The sequence below is a fragment of the Borostomias antarcticus genome (assembly GCF_949987555.1).
Source record: "Borostomias antarcticus genome assembly, chromosome: 6".
Classification (NCBI taxonomy): Eukaryota; Metazoa; Chordata; class Actinopteri; order Stomiiformes; family Stomiidae; genus Borostomias; species Borostomias antarcticus.
The window spans coordinates 29756079-29778073 of NC_140239.1; the positions used below are offsets into that span (position 1 = coordinate 29756079).

A 21995-nucleotide genomic window follows, 5' to 3' on the forward strand; every position below is an offset into this window, starting at 1 on the left:
ACCCTAATAAGGACATTTTAGATTTTGAAGTGTTCAAAAGAGAGAGAGCCAGGTTCACAAAGTCGCAAAAAAAGGTGTTTTACTTTTCCCAGTATCTTGAAGGGCTAGCCCAGGGGTCAGGGGTCAGCAGCATTTACTATCAAAAGGGACATTTTTGAGCAAAAAAATAAAAAAGTAAAAAAATTCTGATGGGAGCCGCAAAACATTTGAGCCTCATAATGAAGGCAGTGTTTTCGCTAGATTCCCCAGGTCTGGTGGTACACATCCTGGGGGGATGCGTTAGAGGGAGAGGGGGGCTCTCTGGGAAACTTTGAGCATCAAACAATTCATTTGCTTCATTCTGGTGAATTGTTATGCACCGATTTCTGCTGGAAAATTATAAATGAAAATGTAGAGAAAAAAAAGGTTATTAATTTCCTTTTTGGGGGGGTCAAAAGCAGGGAGCCTCAGACTGCAGACCCCTGGGCTACCACTTGTTTCTTCCTAGTCTTTCTACCTAGCCTAGTAAATGGCAGTTACGGGTCTCAGGATACCTGATAAGATACGTTTCCAGAATGTTCTTTACTCAGTGGTAACAGAATGCTGTACCCTATAGACAAGATAGGTGCTCTCTTCCCCCAAATATGCTATATATATATATATATATTATATATATATATATACATACATATATACGCAAGAAACTTGAAATACTGTACATGATTGGAGAGAAACTCAGGGTTTTCCCTGCAATAACGGTAGTCCGCACTTGACTTGCCTAATTCCCTCACTCACACCCCTCGCCCTCGGTGAGGCACGCCCGAGGGGCCACCTGGCCACCACGCAGAGACGCGGCTCTCAGCTCCGCACAGAGAGGGGGGTCGCAGTCACCTTATATGCACCGTCTCACTTGCCTGGATGCAGCAATGATTTAGGGTTAGAAGATAATCTTACCGCTTCTGCCCCCCTAATAACAAAGGGAACAGACCCCAATGCGACTGATAATAGCTGTAGCATATGGCGATAAAATGATCTCTCTACGACAAAAGTTGTGCGGGCTACACTGATTCAACTGCCCCATATATTGTGAGGTTGATGAGCCTAGAAAGCACATAAAACGGATCGAAGGAGACACAATCACTACCTGTGGCGCATGTGCAATCTCCTTGTGAGTTTGGGGATAGACTACTCCCATGATGACCCCGCAAAACAAAAAAGCGCTTCAGCTTCCAACCTGTTCCACAGCAAGCTCATAATTATCATTCCTGCTAGCATTGGACCTAATGAGAAACATAAAAAAATAAGGTCAGGGTTTTTGGTAAATAAAGACGACACTCACCGGCCATGCGAACTGGAAGGGGATCAAAATCTTGCCAGCCTCGTTGATTTTGTTTTTATTATTTTTGCTATTCTTAAAAGAAAATATATTTCCACCAAGAACGTCAGTAGATCCAACTCCGTAGGTGCAAGGGCCAGAGGTGGTGACCTCAGTCTGGTACTCCTTTAAGCAGATTTTGAAGTAAGTGTCGCACTCGTCCCGGGTGCAGCGCAGGTCCTGCAGGTTCCTCGGGCCGTCGCAGCAGTCCCCGTCCGATAACTCGCCGTTCACGTTCTGCACGGTTATCAACTGCAGCTCCAAATAGCCAGTGGACTGGGACACCTACGAATAAAACATTCAAATGTTTAAATTACAACGAAAACAATGGGTGGGTCTACATGCATGCTTAGACAGAAAGGGTGTGTGGTGTGATCCTATAATTCTTTATATGAAATTAAATAGCCTAGGTGGGGCAATATTACCAAAAAATATTGGCACGCTTTTGTTCCTCCGTGTAGCCTACCTTAGGCACAGCCTGCAAGGTCTCAAATCGTCACAGTGGATTTATCGCACCCAGTCATTTTCTACTGTGTAGCTTGTCTGCAAGCTCAATATCAGTCTATTGCAGACAATGCAACTTAACTATTTACATCACAAAATGTGTCGCATGCATGACGCGAGAACGGTGTAACAATTTCTCACACTTCACTCATGGTAACGTCGCCTCGATACATGTAACATTTTCCCTATTAAAGTTAGCTAGCTACAAGCTAGCGTTGCATGATCACATGCTTTGCTTCAACTGACGGCTGCGTAATTTAATTATCGATTAATATGATCGGAATAGCCTACGCAATATCGAAGGGCAAATGAATCAGCCCACGCCCACCAACTTTTGGCAATTATTGCTTCGACATTCATTCAATATTTTGGGAATAATATTTGAAAACAAGAGCCCTCTTACCTCGGTCCATATCGTCAACAGCATGCACACTAGTGAGAGCCAATTCGTAATCCTAGTACAATTCCACATGCCTCCGTTTAATTAGTAGGCTGTCATCTAAAGAGCGATAGAACACGGCCGTTCACCGGCGACTCGGTCCTCCGCTGCTGACATGCAAAGATCAAAGGCGTCTTCTTTTCTTCCTATATTTCCAAAATACACCGGATCATCACATGCGTGTTTAGCAAGCAGCCTATGCAACGCAGTGACTGTCCATCCACAAGAGTCTCCCTCCGTCAAATCACTCCAGCAACTGATGTTAGTGAGCACAGCACGCCTGATGATGTCTTCTTGATTGGCAGTTCGGCAAACCACTCACAAACCCGCGTGCATGCGTTTGGCAAGGGCTGTCTCTGAGCCAACCGAAGAGGTCCGGGGGCGGAGTATTCCCCCCAAAACTTGAATTGCTTGGGTTTATGACACGGGGTTCTGGAAATCGCATTTAACGATGCATACATAATTTTAGGCTTTTAGCCTATCTGTTTTGGAATAAATGTCTATTTGGACTAATACCGTTCATTGAAAAAGATGCATCTCATGATAACGATACACATCCACCAAATGGAAAAAAACACATTTCACCTCACGGGAATGTGTTTTTTACAACCAGTTGTAACAGACATGTTTTTAATCAGCCTAATCGTAATTATTTACACTATTGATGCGGTTCTACTTTTTTTTGATGGGCGAAAACAAATGAAACGGTTGCCTATATCTTGCATCAAAGAAGGAACTCAGTAGGCAATGCATGCAGCCTGATATAAATCTAGATAATTCTGTAAATCAATGTAGGCTACCAGTAATAGCCCTATCATAATGTCCCACTGCCGCAGGACTGCCCTAAATTAGTATAGTGGAGCGCCCTCTTCCGTATTACTGCGCGCACTAGCCTGATAAATCTCGCGGATAACTGCCCTCCCTTGCAATAGCGTTTATCAAGCGATAGCCTATCATTCTGTCCGTACTACGATGATTTAAAAATAGGTCTTACTTTAGTAAATAGCAAATGCATTGCTGTTTACAACTTGAAAGAACCTGACCTCCTTTTGCACCCTATATAGTCCCAACCCCAGCTCGTGGGCACTGCCTTAACTTCCTGAGCAGTGTCTGGAGAAGTGTCTCTTATACTGCATGCATGTCCCCTGTCTGTTTGGATCAACCACACACAATCTCTCTCTCTCTCCCACTCTGACATACACATGCACACACACACACACACACACACACACACACCCAACAAAAGAAAGAAAGTCAAGCCGACAGACAGTGATTGCGAGACACCGGCAGGGCCCACCTTCTCCCTCTCTCTCATCAGCCCGCCGCCATGTCATCAGATAGGAAGTGAGGGCGCAGACTGCCAGAGCAGGAGTGCTCACACACACCCAAAAATGTCACATGCTGTCACCTGAAGCTACAAGCTGTGTGTGATTTAGGTTGGCTCACACCAACCAAGGGCCTGGCCCGACGAAGGCTGTGTGTGTGTGTGTGTGCGTGCGTGTGTGTGTGTGTGTGTGTGTGTGTGTGTGTGTGCGTGTGTGTGAGAGGGTTGTTGGCGACGATGGGGGATTATGTGGGGGAGGAGTTTTCGGCGCTGTGGGGGGTGTGGGTCCCCAGGGAAGGAAGGTGAAGTGGATTTCTCCTCTCATACATTTTTCATGGGTTTTCTCTCTTGAGAGCTCCTGCCTGAACGCATGGCCTCTGGGTCCAGTCCCTTTTATCTGCAGGCATCATTGGGGTCTGTCGAATTGTGGATGACATGGTTCGTCTACAAAGCATTGTGGGTACCCCGATACATGGCCCCCCACAAACGCCAGGGAAAAGTAAATATCACTGGAATAATGAATGATTCAATGAATGAATGAATGAATGAATGGTTAATAATAAAATACTGGTGAGCTGGTGAAAAATGTACAGTTACTGTAAATCGTATGGCTTTATCAGCTCATGTTGCGCTGCATGCTATTCTTCAATTTTTCATCACCTCCCATGTTGGGAGGTGGAGGATATGTTGCCGTAGCAATATGCCTCTAATGGGATAAACAGATGGTTGGATAGTATTCAGCTAGTCACAGGATATTGCATCTTACAGATGCAGATTTCCTTCCTTGAAAGGATTTTATGTCGATGTTTATGAGTTGATGCCAGCCCAGTAGTGCAGACAGAGCGCCATCTTCAATCAATGATATGAAAGTGACCTTCACATGGAGATCTGGATGACTAAACTCAGACTAATTCATAATTCAGGCTCTCCTGGTAAAAAAAAAACAGTGCTGAGAGGTCATCAGATGAACTGGTGACTTCCCAGCCTGTAGGCTAACATGCTACATACCTAGGAATAATAATAATAATAATAATAATAATAATAATAATAATAATAATAGTAATAATAATAATAATAATAATAATGATAATAATAATAAAAAATAAAAAAAAATACATACTCATCATCATCATACTATATACTACATACTATAATACATACTAGGAATAACACTGTCTGGAGAGCTAGGTAGTGGCCTTATCAAGGTTGCTACATGGTTGCGAAATACAGGTTAGAGTTATGGATAACAATGTTATAACAGCAGCTAAGTTGTATCAAATAGCAATCGTTAAGTAATACTTTACTCATTAGAGGCAGCCAGCACTATGCTGTTCTGTTCTATAGTTTTTTCCATTCTTTTTGTAGAAATTGCTGATTTGATGTTTGAGATCTGATCTGTGTGAGAGTTATATGAGGTAAACCTTGAATTTGTCTGTCTAGTCCTGCTAGATACAGTAGGTGAAGATTACCATTTTGAAAAGTATGAGGGAAGGACGTATGTGGCTGATTGATCCACTGTACTGTAACTACGTGCTCTGGCCTGTCTACCTGCTGTGCTCACGTTTGAATGGGCTATATGCACAACTCCAGTACTTCCTGAAATTAGACATGCTTCTCTGTTTCCTGTCTTACAGTATTGGATGATATGAGTATTCAGGTGTGCCTGATCATTGTGAGGCAGTCAGGCACACCTGATTAATCACGTCATCCAATAGTGTAAGACAGGGGTGTCAAACTCAAATACACAGTGGGCCAAAATTTAAAACTTGAACAAAGTCGCGGGCCAACATTGAACAATTGGAAATTTTAATATCGACCCAAACAAGTTTTGCTTTAACATTGAATATGCAATTATCACTTTCGCTTTTGGTGCGCATCAATGGTGTGCACTAACATATGTGAATACACCCTCAGACACAAGTGTTGGTGCTCCATCTGCTCAGTAGAGAAGCTTGTAAAACCCTGACTGTCCTACAGCCAGGCAGACAGACAGCCGGCATGCAGACAGACAGCCAGGCAGACAGACAGGCCGGCAAGAAGGCAGACAGGTTGAATGAACAGGAACAGAGCAAACACAGCGGCCGGCTAGGTCAACACAGGTGTCTCTATCACAGTGAGACGTTACATAACGTAAAGCTTCTGTTTTCTGCCTTTCTTTTTGCCATTTTTAAGAAGGGGTAACACGGTTACAGTTGTAGTATGAGATTGCTATGACTACTGTCACAGAAGAGAGGGCGTTTCTGGGTCCTGTCTTGATTGACGCGCCAAAACAACAGTAGAGCATTATGGGAATAGTAGTATTAGCGGTGAATGCGCTGTATAATACTGGCGGGCCAGCTCTAGTAGTCATTTGGTATTGCCTCGCGGGCCAAATATAATTACACTGGGGGCCAAATTTGGCCCGCGGGCCAGAGTTTGACACCCCTGGTGTAAGACAAGAAATAGAGAAGCATGTCTAATTTCAGGAAGTGGAGTTGTGCATACAGCCTATTGATGGACGCTTTAAGCTGCATCAAGAAAAGGCCACCAGGTGGGTGATGTTCCAGTTCACGGGATGTCTATTCTGATCTAAGGCGGAGTTTTTGTTTCAGATAGACTCTATTGTATCAATCTCACAAGGCGTTGGTGCCATGTCTGCCAGCATGACACCCCCACAGGCAAAGAGTGAAAAGCAGGCGCTGTTGCATCCTTTCTCTGAAGTTCCCCTCAAGAAGTCCAGGCACATGAAGAGCACCCAGGCACAGAGGACGAGGCGCGTCAGGCGGGATCAGGCCACTGTGCACAGTTCAGACGGACAGTGGAATAACTAGAGAGGTAGTCGGACTGATTCCTGCTCTAATTAAAAATCTACTGATGTGTGTTTGATATGATACATATCATAGACATGCACGTTAATCCCAACTTTATTGATATTTTATGGGAATCAAAAGTCGTGAGAGGGGCATGGGTGGCGACGCGCCCTTCCGACTCAAGGCAGCATCTACACTTTTGTCAATCAATCAATCAATCAATCAATCAATCAATCAAAGCTTTATTTGTATAGCGCATTTCATACACAGAGGCAACACAATGCTTTGTATAGGAGGCATGAACTGTATGTCCTGTTGCCTGAACATGCGTCAGATTGGCTATTTCACAATAGTGATGAACAGTGAGTGTCCCCAAATCCCACAGCGGCTAGGATTACCATCCAATGTCAACCAGCCACTTAATTCAAATTGAGGCTCCCCCTCGGGGTCAGAGGTCACCTGACTCCACATCCACCATACGGTATAATCCCATCCATTATACGGTGTCGTGTTCCAATGCTAATCTTGGCATCGTGGTCATACCCGTCACTCGAACAGCGCAGATAGATGGTCGCATGGGGATTTTTGCTCTGCTCATTCAGGACAGTGCATTGTTATAAAGAAGACACCATCCAAGGCCTGCTCTCGGTTTCATCTGGAAAAAAAACGTGCCAGAGGACTCTTCATGTTTCAGTAAACCTTCAAATACCAGCCTAGAACTCACAACTCAGCTGGAAGAGAATGTGAATCTTAGTTGGTGAAAGCCAGGTGGACGGTAATGTTTTTCTAATCTAATCTAAAAACAACAACAACAACCTCAAAGCACTAGAGGCTCATTTCAATTAAATCTTAATTGAAGCATCTACTAGCAGATACAATGGCAGAGTGGTTTGAGGGTTCTGCAATGTCCTCTATCAATTACATCAAGAAGCAACCGTTTTTTTTTTTTTTTTTAAGATCTAGATAACTAGAACTCACTGTATTTGCGAGAGGACACGCCTATCTGCATGGGGTATTGTTAGAACTGAAGAGCGATGGAACTAGTGATGCTTGTTGTTACCTCCAGCCCAGTGACAGCGCCATGTTTTCGGTGGCGTGTGTTTGTACGTACGTCCATATGTCCTTTAGCAGGATTACGCAAAAACTACCAAACCGATTTTCATGAAACTTGGTGGAGGGGTGTAGCATGGCCCACCTTAGAACCCATTCAATTTTGGAGAAGATAGGAATCATAGGGCGGGTCCACGAGCTGCCCAAATATCGTCAGGCCGCCATTCACCTCCATACATTTTGTTATTGACATAGGATTACGCAAAATCTACCAAACCTATTTTCCTGAAATTCGGTGGAGGGGTGTAGCATGGGCCTCCTTAGAACCCATTATATTTTGGAGCGGATTCGAATCACAGGGCGGGTCCACGAGCCGCCCAAACACTGCTGTCCATTCACCACCATTCATTTTTGGGACTTCGGCCCAGGAGTGAAATACCTCGACATGGGAAGGTCACAGAGACACGGGGTTTGGACTGGCATGAAGCTCTTGACCCAACGAATGCAGCGATACCAAAGATGTCCTGCTCGCATGCACACGCATGCACACAGTGCCACGAAATGCATTCATGGTAGATGGTCTGTGCTCTCCAAGCACCATTTCTAGTTAAATATGAAATTCTGGGGAGAACGGTGTCAAGTTCACAGGAATATGCATGTGTGAATACACACATGCTTATGATCACACTCACACACATACTGTAAATACCCACACAGACAACCCAAACCCTTACCCGCAACCTCACTCGCTCACACATTCACTCACCCGCTCGCTCACGCACGCACGCACACACACACACACACACACACACACACACACACACACACACACACACACACACACACACACAAACACACACACACACACACACACACACACAAACTGCAGTTCAATCATCTATAAATCTATAGAACACAAAAAAAATCTATAGAAGACACACCAGTGTTCCAACAGGACTCATGGAGAGAGAGAGAGAATGGATGTGCATATGGGCGTCTTAGGACCCCCCGCCCAATATGGGCGTGTCTTAACCCCCCCTCCAGGATCATAGCCTACTGACAAATACTGCTATATAAATATGCTCCGACTCTAACAATAAGCACCCCCAGGTACCAAGGAGGGGTCACGGGGTCACCAAGCACTTCCTAATTATAAGTCAGCAGGCTCCGGCGCGGCCCTAGGGTCTGACAACAGAAACAGGAAGAATGACACAGTCGTGACACTTGTCGCTTGACAATCATTGTGCGCCTCAGTTTGGTGGGGTGGCCGCTGGAATCCCACCTCCAGCTGCTTTCCTAGGCCCCTCTCATATCTGACCTCCGCTTCAATCCTGCCCTGACCGCCCTGAAACAGGAAGAAAGAGGGGCAGCACAGAGGTAGGTTTTAATGGTTTTGATTAAAGCCCATATCTGTTATGAATGAAAACCATTCAAGATGGTTTGGATTCAAGTCCATATCTGTTATGTGGTAATTAAAAGAGGCCACTCACTTCCTGGCTCCTCCCCCCAAAGCCTTAAATGGAAACATTTGAGCGGTAGTGACGGTGATCTGAGCACATGACCCAATCAGCTGCCATCAGTCAAATGCTTTACGGCAGGTTGATAACTAGGGACTGAACTTGTAGAGTAGCCTGGAAGGAAGAAGTATGAAGTGTTGGGAACAGCTGTTCTGAGCATTGCCAGAGGGCTGTGTTACTGCCCACTCTTAAACCTGCCAAATTTTCAGTGCCGAGCACAACCTAGTCAAATACATTCACATACTTCCACTAAAGCAGAGCAAGTAAAAACGTCAACGCTAAGTAACAGAACTAGATTGATGTCACCTATCTAGTTTAACTCATAATGTAAATTAACACATTTTAATGTCAAAGAATAATCCCGTACGATGAAGAAATGGTGCTATAGCAGCCCATTGCCCCCCCCCCTCACCCCCCCCTCAGTAAGTAAACCCTATTCCTACTAACGAAAATCTTAGTGGGAATGACAGGTAAAAGCAATATGGTGGCAATTCCAACGAACCAATCAGAGGGAATCAGTGGATCTACCTCCACATTGTCTACACCTCATTTAATCCTTCCTGGGGTTGATTTGGGACAGGGCTCTTGCTAACGCTAGGCCCTGACAGGACGTTTACCAGGCTTCTCCGGTTCCCCCCTGCCGACCGCCCCCCCCTCCCAGACCCTCATTTGCATACAGGTGGACAGTGTGCAGGAATCATATTGGATGTCGACGTCGCCCCCCCCACTCCTTTGTCTCCGCACCCCGGTCCTCATTAACTCCAGCGGTGGCCCCACAATGCATCTCTCTCACTTCAAAGGCGGGCCGGCCGCTCGCACCTGGGTGTTCACCCCGGCGAGGGGGACAGCCCCGCCTGCTGTGACCCGCTCTGATGCCACAGATGGCCTCTGGGAGCACAACCACAGAAAGGGAGAGGGGCTATTACAGCCACCACGTGTCCAATTACAACATGAAAGCACTCTGGCCACAATGTAGGCATCTTTCTGCGCCGCCATTGAAAAGGGGGAGGGGTCATGATTATTTAATTAGCGTCGCATTTCGTCACTCTGCTTCTGGGCAGCGCTGGGCGCCCTCGAACAGCCATGTGAGACTGGGCAGGTGCTATCCTCACGTGGGATCATCTGAAGCATATCGGGCCGGTTGCACAGACATGGATTAAGCCTAGTCCTGGATTAAATTGATTTTTCAATGAAGATTGTCCATTGAAAGTACAATTTAGTCCATGACTAGGCTTGATCGATGAGCCCGAAGTCTAATTTGTTTGGAGGTTTTCCTTCGTACCTTCCTGATAGCAGGGTGAGACCGACACAACACCAACTACAGCTGAAATATCTGACAAATAACTGGAAATGTGAAACTGAAAAGAATGTTGTAAAAGTCGATTCTGGTGCCAATCATTCAACCAAATTGTCCCACTTATCAACATTGTCAGACTTTTAAAACAGACTATAGCTTTAAAATGTTTTGTTTGACTTTGTCAGCATCTTTTAAGACCAGATGGAGCAAAAAAAAAGGTTGAATGACCTGCTGCCATTCCATTCAGGCAGCATCACACAGCATCCTAGCAGCACGGGCGTGTTGAATATGATGCAATTTCAAAAGGAAGAATAGAATTCACAAAATTAAATACATCCATATATCCAATGACACACACACACAGTATTGTCAGATGAAACATTCTCACGATTTGTACAATAAGAAAGGTGTTACTAACTTTGGTTATTGGTACAGTAGCTCATACAGTATATGGGGAACAGCCCACATACAGTCCCATATCCCTTAGACAACGCCTTCACAAAATGGATTCATTAACAGGACAGCAGCTCAACCATGTCCTCTGACTGGGGGGAAATTATTCAATAATGTACATGATCCTGATCAGTCACCATCAAAGTAGTCTGAACTACAGTAGACACCAATTTCTCCCCCGTTTAACGTATTGTGTCACTGATCCTGGCTGCAGGGGTTTGAGGTGTTTTAATGGTGACAGTGATTAGATCATCACACCTGATAACTGTCCTTGCATCAGACGCTGCTTGTAGCCCTGAGGGTAGTGATTATATTCTCCCAACACACACACACACACACATACACACACTCTCTCTCTCACGCACACACACACACTCTCACACGCACGCGCGCGCACACACACACACTCTCACGCGCGCGCACACACACTCTCACAAGCTCGCACACACTCACACACATGCGCGCGCGTGCGCACACACTCTCACACACGCACGTGCACACACTCACACGTGCATGCATACACTCACACACACACACGCGCATGCATGCATGCATACACACACACACACACACACACACACACACACACACACTCTCTCACACTCACACACTTCTAATTGTTTTTGCATCTACCTCTGGCCCTGTCTCACATGGTTAAGACATTTCTCAAGTCGAGTCCTCCTCAGTGAATATTGTGATACAGCAGAGGTGACGGGGTCATCGCAGGCGATGACACCTCGAGTTTCTCAGTCACTCACGGCCCGTTTCCGTGACAACCATCTCAATGACGACATCTCAGATCTGATGTTAAGATTCTTTGCGTGAACATTTGGCACAGCCCTATTTCTGCAAAAAAAACAACAGCTTTGATCAAGGCCCGATGTCCTGCCAGCCAGGGTAGATAAACACTATCACTGATACAGTCCACGTTTCTGGGTAAGTAACTCTCTGGCTTTCGATTATGGAGTGGGATGGAAGACGGGAAAGTGAAGGGAAAGTATGGAGTTTCAGATATGAACCACAAACACAAACAGAAAGACCAGCGGTAGTGAAAAAGTAGCTTGACAGCACTTTCAGTTTGACTCACTGTAGAGAAAGTGAAGCAAGGAAAGTGAGACCTTGGAAAATATGGTTGAGATGTGTTGAGGTTCCCCCTGGCACGATCCAGAGTTGGAAATGAACATCGTCCACACAGCTGACTTTCAGGGGACTAGTGTTTGGCTTGGATTCAATACTACATGGTACCTTACTTCATACAAACATGATTGTAATGGCCAAATAGTTCATTCCAACAACGCTCACTGCATAATCCTTATCAAAACAATACGATAAGATCTGTTTCTCCGATACAGAGCTAGACAAAATGAATGTTTTCACATTTGCATGATAATGAGTGATGAAACCATTTAGAGGGCAGGTGAGGATAATGCCCAAATGTGCCCCCCTCCACAAGCTAATATCCCCTCTCTCCACTCACTAATTCGCTTTATTCACGCGGCTGCCATTTTGGTCAGTCTGATGTAATTGGTGCGGATGCCGAAGTGCCCGTTGACTCTAATGTTAAAAGTTCACTATAAAAACACCACTTCAAGAACCAAAATAGTCAAAATAACAGGCTGTACACACTATTGGGATTACAAACTCATCATTACCAGACTCCGATTGTTTTTCACTGCCATAGTTTTCACATTGGGAAATACATGGAAGTGAATGAGCCATAGTTAGCCGCCAGCTGCATTCACTTCCATGTATTTCCAAACGTGAAAACAATGGCAGTGAAAAACAATCGGAGTCTGGTTTATTTATAGTGAAGTTTAAACATCGGAGTCAACGGGCACTTCCGCATTCGTCCCAACAATTACGTCAGACTTGACAAATATGGCAGCTGTGTGAATAAAGTGAATGTAGTCAGGCTTGGTGGCGTGTGGTTGCCATGGAGTGATCAGCGCGGTTACACTCGGTTAGCTAATACGTTTAAGTGTTCCTCCCCCTCCCCTCCCTCAAACTCCCTCTGACTTCCCCCCTCACTACTTTGTCTAATGATTACTAGTGCACCTTTTAAAGAAGATAAACACAAACATTGGCATGGCAACCCCCACTTGTCCCACAGGACAGGAGTGACCAATAGGTTCCCTCCCCCCCCCCCATACTTCACCTCGCCCCAACAGACAGTGGACACGGAGGAGCGGTTGACAAATTAGCCCTGTTTGAATTTAAAATTGAGTATTTGGTTGGGCCTTTTGTTGAAGGATCAGGAGAGGAGGGGATAGAGCGATGAATAGAAGGAGATAAAATACACTCACCTGTACATTATCATCTCCAGTTCAACCTGCTGTTACCTTTCTCATCTAGGCTGTAGAACAGGACAAACTAAACACACAGAATCAAACCCGTTCATGGCTCTGGTGTCTGAGGTCTTGCTGCCCAAAGAGCAGTATTCTTTCTAGACCATTCTTTGTATGTTGATCATAAGGAGGCCTTCCTCTTTTATGAAAATGCAGTAGAACATGCTACCAACATTGAGTTATTTAATATGTCATAATTTAACTTGTCCAATGATCAGAGTAATCACAGAGGACATTCAGACAAAACGGATGATTTCAGGAATCAAACCTCATTTATTTACACATAGACTAATGCAGTTCAATGAAACAAGTTAGTGCACATGCAAAATATCATATTTAAATATATTTGCAACAGGTGCCATAATGTTTACAAATTGTAAAATATTGAAATTAATATATGAAACCAAGTTTTTTTTTTTGGAAAAAGAGGTAAAAATAAAACTGAAATGTTACTTAACCACACAAACTACAATGAATATTCACTTCAAATAAAGTGGAAACAATTCTGATCGAGAACACAAAAAAAACATTAACACTTCAATGCTTATGCTTATTTCTCTGATAATTATTTCAAAGAAACACAAATTCAGTGTAAGACACAAAAATATCACAAGTGAACAAACTGCTTTGCGACGACCTCAACAGAAATAAATCAACCAACTCTGGCTTTCAAACACTTTCAAAAACTCTCTTTGAAACCATAGAAGCATTTTTTTTGTGGTCATTTAAAATACACATTTTTCAAAACTGTGCAAGAAGCATTTCAAATAGGTTAAATACCTTTTAAAAAAAGAAAAAAAGAAATGTACCCTTGGAACAACTAAAATCCAACACATTGTTGTAGCGGGATTCATATCAATACAGAGTAGCCTACACAATATAGAAAAACGTAGAATGATTCACAGAAAGACAGGGAAAAGTATAATGTATTCTATCAACAAGAGAACTCCACGAAAATGGACATTTCTGCTATTTCCGATATTTAGTTGGAAATTTGATATATTTGTCCTTAAAGGGACAAGCCAAACCACACAGGTATTGTGTCATGTCCTGCCGGCTGTATTGAGTGAGGCAAAGTGACAGTCTCTGTGCCTGTGCCAGCGCCTACTTGCCCAAGTGATGGAGGTAGAAATGTCGCATGGTTACATATCCAGCGGAGGCAAGAATGACCACCAAAGCATTAGCCTACATCAGAAATTTACAGTCTTCACAAAAAGACAGAATGGCTTACATATTTAAGTTAACGGCACAATAGAACTTTCGATCCATTTGCATTTGACAGATGAAAGGTATAGATTGTGGCTTTAACAGCATGGCTTAACTTGCTGGGTTTATGGAAGGTTTTGACACCTTGTGACATCATTGCATACCAATGTATAACCATGTACACTCTGGCTATTGGTCTGTAGGAGCTTCAGAGATATCACTATGTAGGTCTGTCGACCGTTGAGAAGGAGGACCTGTTGAGCACCAATGAACCAGCACTTGGACTTCTCAATTTAACTATCGTCTCAGAAGGGATATGAACAGTCGCTGAATCTACCGAAATCTCATTTCTGGATTTAATTTTGGCAGACATATAAAGGAAAGATTGTCACAAGGACAAAGGCAAAGAATCTGGCTAAGATTGGGGTTTGAGGTTAAAAGGGGAAAACTATGGTTACGATGCTAACAGTTCCCTGATAACACACCTTTAAAACCACACCCCATCCGTACGTTTAATGACAAAATTGTGGTGATTGGAGGAAACAAAACACATATTTTATGCTTCATTGAAACCGTAACAAAGGCAGCATGCTACCCTAGTTGGTTGATGAATATTTTGCAACAGAACCAGTGGAGCAACTTATATTTTCTAACATTTTTTTTATATGAAGTACAAAAAAAGCTTCTGTTTTTCTAGTGACTATGACGTGACTATTAACACTATGATATGGGTCATGTTTGTTTTTCAAGAACATCAGTTAAAAAATGTCCAGCCATTGCAGTGAAACCATGCAATCCTGATATTTGATTAAGGAATTAATTTAAATGGAGGAAATTAACTTTGCGGAGAACTCCATACTCACAGGGTAAGAACTTTGTTGAGGGAAACAGTTTTGAAAGATTTGGAGGTCTGCTAGTTTGACCTTCTCTCCTCTATCAACCTGATGTCATCCATCTGTGTACAAATTACACGACTTTGCAGCATAGAATTGCAAAGAGAATGAGGAATCATGGGAAAACTGAAGACAGCAATCAGAGGTGTCACACCCACATTCTGAAATACAAGAGGCTTAGAACTCTGGAATGTGACCTATCTTAATAGACTGTGCTGCTCATCAATACAGATCCATTGATCAAAAGTTAAGACTATAATAGCTTATTCTATTAGCCAATTAACATAAAAGTTAGTTTGCTTCGACTACAAAAGCCTTAACAGTTACTGTAGGTGTGTGCAGATAAGTGTGACACAAAAAAAGGCTGGTTAATCAAATAGTGATTCGTAGCAATTAGGTAAATACTTTAGTTATCAGAGCCACAAAGGCCAAATGTACAAATCACAAATGTAAACATAGAAATAATATTTATGCAGTAATAAAGTAGTCAACGGTCTGGAATATGAAACTACATTACATTTTTGATGACTTCCACAGTAGCTCTTAAATACACAGGAAGGGCCCTCTTTTCAAGGGAGCCTAGCTCAATTGATCATTGTTTTGGTCAATGATGTGATTAGATGCTGAGCTATAAAAACAAAACAAAACAAAACAAAAACAAAAGGCAAAAGAAAAAAACTCACATACATCCTATAACAGAGAAGACCTTAAACCAAGGTCCAAGATAAATTAAGCTGTTTGCATGCCAGTGTGTTATTTTGGAAGGTACCTGTACCAAGAAATGTTACTAGATTTTTGTCATACCAGATGGCAAAGTTCTCAGCTGATGTTGGATCAATCCCTGAAATTCACCTTGTCAAGGGGGACAAAAAGTTTGGACCTGAGATGCTGGCATGTGCTGTTGCGATTCTCTTAGCTCTTTCTGTCCCAAACTATCAAAGACTTGGATAGCTACTTTTTGTTAGTCACACTTTATACAAGGCTTATGGAGGGGCTTCATAAACAGATTATGCTATTAAAGCTGCAGTATGTAAGTTCTGCACTTTGAGCCAGCTGCCAGCTACGAGCTGGCAATCTCATGGTTTGTGGGTTTGGGTATCCATAAGGCCATAGATGAATGCCCGTGTTGCTGACTGGATCTCAGCACTTTGAACCCGGTGTGGCCACGCCTCCAAGATTTTTTTCTGTTTTAATGCTCTGGTGTCGACCCGGCACCAACTTATAATATGGTAAATGGACTGCACTTATACAGTATAGCGCTTTTCCACCTTAGCGGCACTCAAAGCGCTTTACAATGGCCTCTCATTCACCCATTCACACACACACCGATGGCGGCAGCTGCCATGCAAGGTGCTATCCTGCTCATTGGGAGCAATTTGGGGTTAGGTGTCTTGCTCAAGGACACTTTGACATGTGGACAGTCGGAGCTGGGATTCGAACCACTGACCCTTCGATCATTCAACGACCCGCTCTACCAACTGAGCTACAGCAGCCAATAATAATTAAGAGCCAAAAGGCAGTCTACAAAGACATGGTTTTCACAGAGGAGCTGAATCACTTATGCCTTCCGATTTATTGCAGCAATAAAGCAATATTTTAATCTCACGAAAATCTTACATACTGCAGCTTTAATTTGCTGTTAACGATACAGAGAAAAAAGCAATATTTTATATAGATGGATATGAGTCCTAGCGTGCTGATGAATGCAGCACAAACAATACACCATTAACTTTGTGCCTATAGATAAATTGTGAATCACTTATGCAGCCTTTATAAAGGTGTAAAGATGTGAAGGGGACTCGAATAACCAGCCAAGGGAAAGGCTGTCTTGGATGGGAATCTAATCTTGACATGGTTTAGAGGTAGGTCTTCCCATGCCAGACAGAGAGTGCTGGTATCAACAAAACTCTCTCTACAGATATCCGGCTCAAGGGAAGAATAAAAGGGGCTCTTGGACCAGCTACGGGCTCAGGGTGGAGTGTCAGGAAGCTGGGCCAAGTGGATGCAGAAAATCCCCAGACATGTTACAAAGCAAAGGTTTTCAGTTTCCCAAAACAAATTCACTTTGACCCTGTTCCATTCCATGGACCCAACCATAGGGGCTTGTCATCTTCTTAATTCATATATAAAAAATGACTGTAGACAATAAAGTTATTTTTTTCTTAAATGTGACAGCGGCATGCCTGTTGACACGCATGTAAGAGTGAGGGTAATTGTCAACCAGAGGGTCCCCAAAGTCATAACTCGGTAAATGGTAGCTAAGTGGGTTCAGCAAGGTTTTTATCACATCTGGGACAAGGAATCCTGCTTGGGACCATACATAGATAGGTCATATAGTGCAGTGAGGGGTGGAGGTAGGTGATATTCCTGCAGTTTTGTGGAAGAGACAGCTCTGGAATTAATGATTGTCAGATGTTATAATGTTATGGCATCCATTATTTCATGGTATTCTATCACGGTTGATGAAATTCATTTTGAAATCAATGACGATGTGCTACACAAGGTATTGCTCTGAGGCTGTGGATCATAGAGACATCTAGTGAAGCATGACTTGCTGTGAGGAATCTAACAGACCTTAACTCGTCATTGGCAATCATTAGTAGGCCCTGCCTTGACCAAGCAATGTTTTTGCACTGCTGGATGAAAGACTAATCAATGGCAGAGAAATGGAGCTGAATTGAGCTGTTATAATAAGTAGCCATCTTAGTGATATAGCAGCCCCGACCACTTTATGAGGAAACCAAAAAAAAGAAAAGAAATTCAAAGTGCTACTAGTCACCAAGATGGCAAATTTCTATAGGAAAAGTAGTTAAGACCAGGGAGGAAGGAGAATGGGACAAACCCAAAAAGAACACTGTTGGTAACTAGACAAAATGGCTGTCCAGGGGCCGGCAGAGGCAATGTAGGATGAGGAGGACTGAGGGGAGATGTTGGTCAAAATAGCATGTAATTTAATTCAGTTAAGTCACGCTTGATTTAGCTTGGCTGGCCCCAACGGAACTAATGGAATATGTTCCAAAAGTGCAAACCCCACCCGCCCGATGACATGGATGAGCCGAATCAAGTGCCCCTGAAAAACTTGAAAGAAAACAATGCACGATACTAATAATGCTGAATACTATTTCAAGTCAGGTCTGGTTAGGTAGCTAAGGGGGGGGGGGGGGGGGGGTTATGGGTAGGTGGCTGGTTAAACGTTGGTGGAGATCTTGTACTTAGGTGACATGTTGTTGTGGAACCAGATGAAGCTGAAGATGACGCCCATGGTCTTGGGGATACTCTCGTCGTACGCGAACGTCATGGCCTCGTGCAACGGCACCTTGACCACCTCGATGAGCTCGCCCTCCTGCGGCGCGCCTCCGCCCTCGCCCACGCGGTTGTCGTCCGACACCTCGGCGTAGAACATGGTCTGCTTGGAGCCCGTCACGCCCACGCCCGACCTGTGAGTGAGGCACACGTTGGGGGTCAAAGTTCAATCCATTACCAGCAAGTTGCTACTCCAACAGATCCAATAGTATCTTTACATCGGGGCGCGTTCATACTCTACGCAAGCTATGCTAAGCTAAGGCTACACGAGGTGACGATGCGTCCTTGTGTGCCGTGGATGAAATTGTAACTTTACTTAAGTGCTCATGTAGAGCCCGCGTTCACAGCTGCGTTAGCGTAGCTTGCGTTTGAATATGGAGTATGAGTCATGACTTAGTCAACTAGGCCGATGTGATTCCCGAAAAACCTCGTGTGGAATATGAATCATGCCTTAGTCAACTAAGCAGCCAGGTGTCATTCCCGAAAAACCTCGTGTAGAGTATGAATCACATCTTAGTCAACTAGGTAGCCAGAAGTCACTCCCGAAAAACCTCTTGATATAACCTCCTGGAAGATCATGCAACACTACAAATCGAAAGGAGGCATTAAGACAATGTCCATTACAAGTTACAAGACCTCATGGCCTGTAAATAAGTCATTTAAGTGTAGAAAACATTTGTTTTCTTTTATGCATGCAAACAGACGTTGATCCGATTTTGATTAATTATATATTATACACACAGACGGATGAATTGTTTTCTCATCGAATACTTGGATGAAACTCTGCAACAGCTTTGTAAGCTCAGCGTGTGTGTGTGTGTGTGTGTGTGTGTGTGTGTGTGTGTGTGTGTCCACGGTTAGCCGCCTGAGGGTGGTGTTTTGACGGCTGCCCCACAGGGAGCATGAGGGGTCTCTTTAGGAAGTGTGGTGGGGGGATGTCATGGGGGTCCTCATGGAGGCCCAGGAGAGGATCATCTGGCACCACAAGATCTCTCTCTCGCACGCACACACATACACACATGCGCACACACACACACACACACACACACACACACATACACACACACACACACACAAACAATCAGCACTCATTGAGGATCGTCCTTTTATTTGACCAAACAGACACATCTCTTGTCCACCAGCGAGGCCGAGGCCTGTGATTGATTGGCTCCGTTGTGCCCCAGAGGCACACAACTCCTACTGCGCTACGTTGACTGGGCACAGCCCTCATAGGGGGTATGTGGGTTAAGATGATCCCTTCCCCTTTAATGAGAGCAACCCACATATAACAACCCCGCTAGACACATCACCAACACAACTAGCGCGGATGGGAGACAAATCAAAGGCATGTTTTGAGGAAAACGTCAGTCTTCACTCTAGCGGTGGCAGCCACCGTATGAGTGAGTGGGTTCGGAGCTACAGGCGACGTCTTGTTCCGTTTACATCAGCGCTACGCCTGTCCTGTTCCTCTGCGACGCAAAAGGGCAAAGGTCACTAGAAGTCAGCCAATCTGGATATAGAGGCTATCTTAACAGTGGCTTATTTAGGCATGGGCCACATGGCAGCCGCCCAGGGCGGCATCTCACAGGAGGAGGAGCAGAAAAAGAAAACGGAAGGAAAAAAAACTCTGCGAAAAGAAAGTAAACAAACGTTTACAAAACGAAAGTGAAAGTGAGGGGCAGCATAGCGGGGGGTTCGCCCAGGGTGGCATATAAGATAGAAACGCTACTGTATCTATCTCTCTTCTTCAGAGAGAATTCTCAAAATGTGAATTTGAAAAAAAGTAATTTAGTATGCATGTAAGAACCTTTGTTTGAATGCGTTTAAATGTAGCGTTTCAGGTTTTCAGCATTTCAAACGTAGCATTTCAGCCTTTTTTCTGTAACACTGAGACACTTGTTTTGTAATGCATTATGGGTATGCGTATTAATGCAGCTCTTAGGTGTCATTGAGCTTCGATGAATGTGAATCGAATGTGTCTACTCAACACTCAATAATATCAAGTACGTTCAAAATGTTGAGTCTGACTCGATGCGTTTACGGCTAGGGTATCGTACACTAAGTGCCAGCTAACGTCAACTTACAAAACTAACAATCATGTGGTAAATAGGGGACACACAAAATGGAAGCGACTGCAGAAACTATATAAAAGGGGAGTCCCTGTGATGGTGCTGGTTAGCAGGCAGGAAAAAGTAGGCAAATACTCATGCAAATGAGATGGAAAGCAGTGTTGGTTGTGCTCCATGGTGGCACACAGAGACTGTGTAGGGCTGACTCTTATCTAGAGGACGCTGAAGAAAATGGAGGTCCGCACATTAAAGCTCCTTATCCTTTACTCACTATAGCAACATTTCAGTAGCATAGTTTCAGATACAAACTTCATTCTGTAGTATAATGACCTGAGAAGCCCCTATCCTGCACCTGGCCTAAATACAGGTTGGATGAGCACACAGCTCCTCTACTGTGCTCTATAGGATGCACCTTGTCCTGGACCGCGAACCGTACGCTAACGTTACGCTAACGTTACGCTAACGACAATAACCCGTCATTCTGTGTCAAGGCACTGCAAGAAGGTGCAGCGGGCAGCAGAGTAAAGTCCAGTCCTGGACTCTTACGTCCTCATGAGGACAAGTCTGTCCTTCGGGCGCCTGACAGAGTCACCCTCCGCCCCCGCACACGCTGACACTAATTCACCCCCTGCTAAAGACGTGCCAAACAGGCAATTTGGACATTTGTTCCACCTGAAAGTGTAGCTTGAAAGTTTAATTAAAAGGTAGGTGGAGCAATTCATGGGAATGTCAGGAGATGTCTATCAAACTTTGCCTATAGAATTTTGTAAAAAAAAAATTTTGGGGGGGGGGGGGGGAGTTTGGGCTTTCCCTCTTTCAACTGAACATACTGTATTTGTGCTCCGGGGGAAGGAGGAACCAATAAACCAGTTTGAACCCTAGTTCCCACCCTGCTTTTGCGTGGGTATTTGGCGTGACCCGTCAGTCAGTGAGTGAGTGGTGCTTGGTGGATAGGAGGGAGGGGAACCGACCATTTAACTAAAGCACTCTCACTCAACCGGATACCTCAAGCTTAGTAATAGTGGACATGTGATGGTGATGTCTTGAATCTTGAAGTCAGCAGCTCTGTGTGTGTGTGTCTGTGTGTGTGTGTGTGTGTGCGCGTGAAGGAGCGTGTGTGTGTGTGTGTGTGCGTGAGGGAGCATGTGATGGAATTTAAGATGTGGGCTTATTTGTGTATAGGTGTTAATGCTTTAGTGTGTGTCAGTGACACATTGCTGGTATCACACACACACACACACACACACACACACACACACACACACACACACACACACACACACACACACACACACACACACAGACACACACACACACACAGACACACACACACACACACACACACACACAGACAGGTGCGAGAAGGCTTACTTTATGACTCGTAGTCTTCCTTCTCTTCTGCTTTAGGGCTGATAAGGGCACAATGAGGTTCTCCTGCCCACGGGTTTATAT

At 44.2% G+C, this 21995-nt stretch overlaps 3 protein-coding genes across 3 annotated transcripts in view; all 3 read right to left on the reverse strand.

The window, feature by feature from the left end:
- The window catches only part of LOC311310781 (protein jagged-2-like), a gene marked incomplete at both ends in the record, with an annotated part of 51651 nt that extends 49321 nt beyond the window's left edge, over positions 1 to 2330 (reverse strand). Inside the window, 2 exon segments of the mRNA XM_084440334.1 lie at positions 1319 to 1639; positions 2262 to 2330. Of these exon segments, the coding sequence (XP_084296460.1) occupies positions 1319 to 1639; positions 2262 to 2330 (390 nt within the window).
- Positions 1 to 21995, reverse strand: part of LOC311310618 (nesprin-2-like) — a gene marked incomplete at its 5' end in the record, with an annotated part of 259823 nt that overhangs the window by 44541 nt on the left and 193287 nt on the right.
- Positions 18359 to 21995, reverse strand: part of nudt14 (nudix (nucleoside diphosphate linked moiety X)-type motif 14) — a gene marked incomplete at both ends in the record, with an annotated part of 32539 nt that continues 28902 nt past the window's right edge. The window contains one exon of the mRNA XM_084439399.1: positions 18359 to 18608. Within this exon, the coding sequence (XP_084295525.1) occupies positions 18359 to 18608 (250 nt within the window). The remainder of the gene's footprint in view (positions 18609 to 21995) is intronic.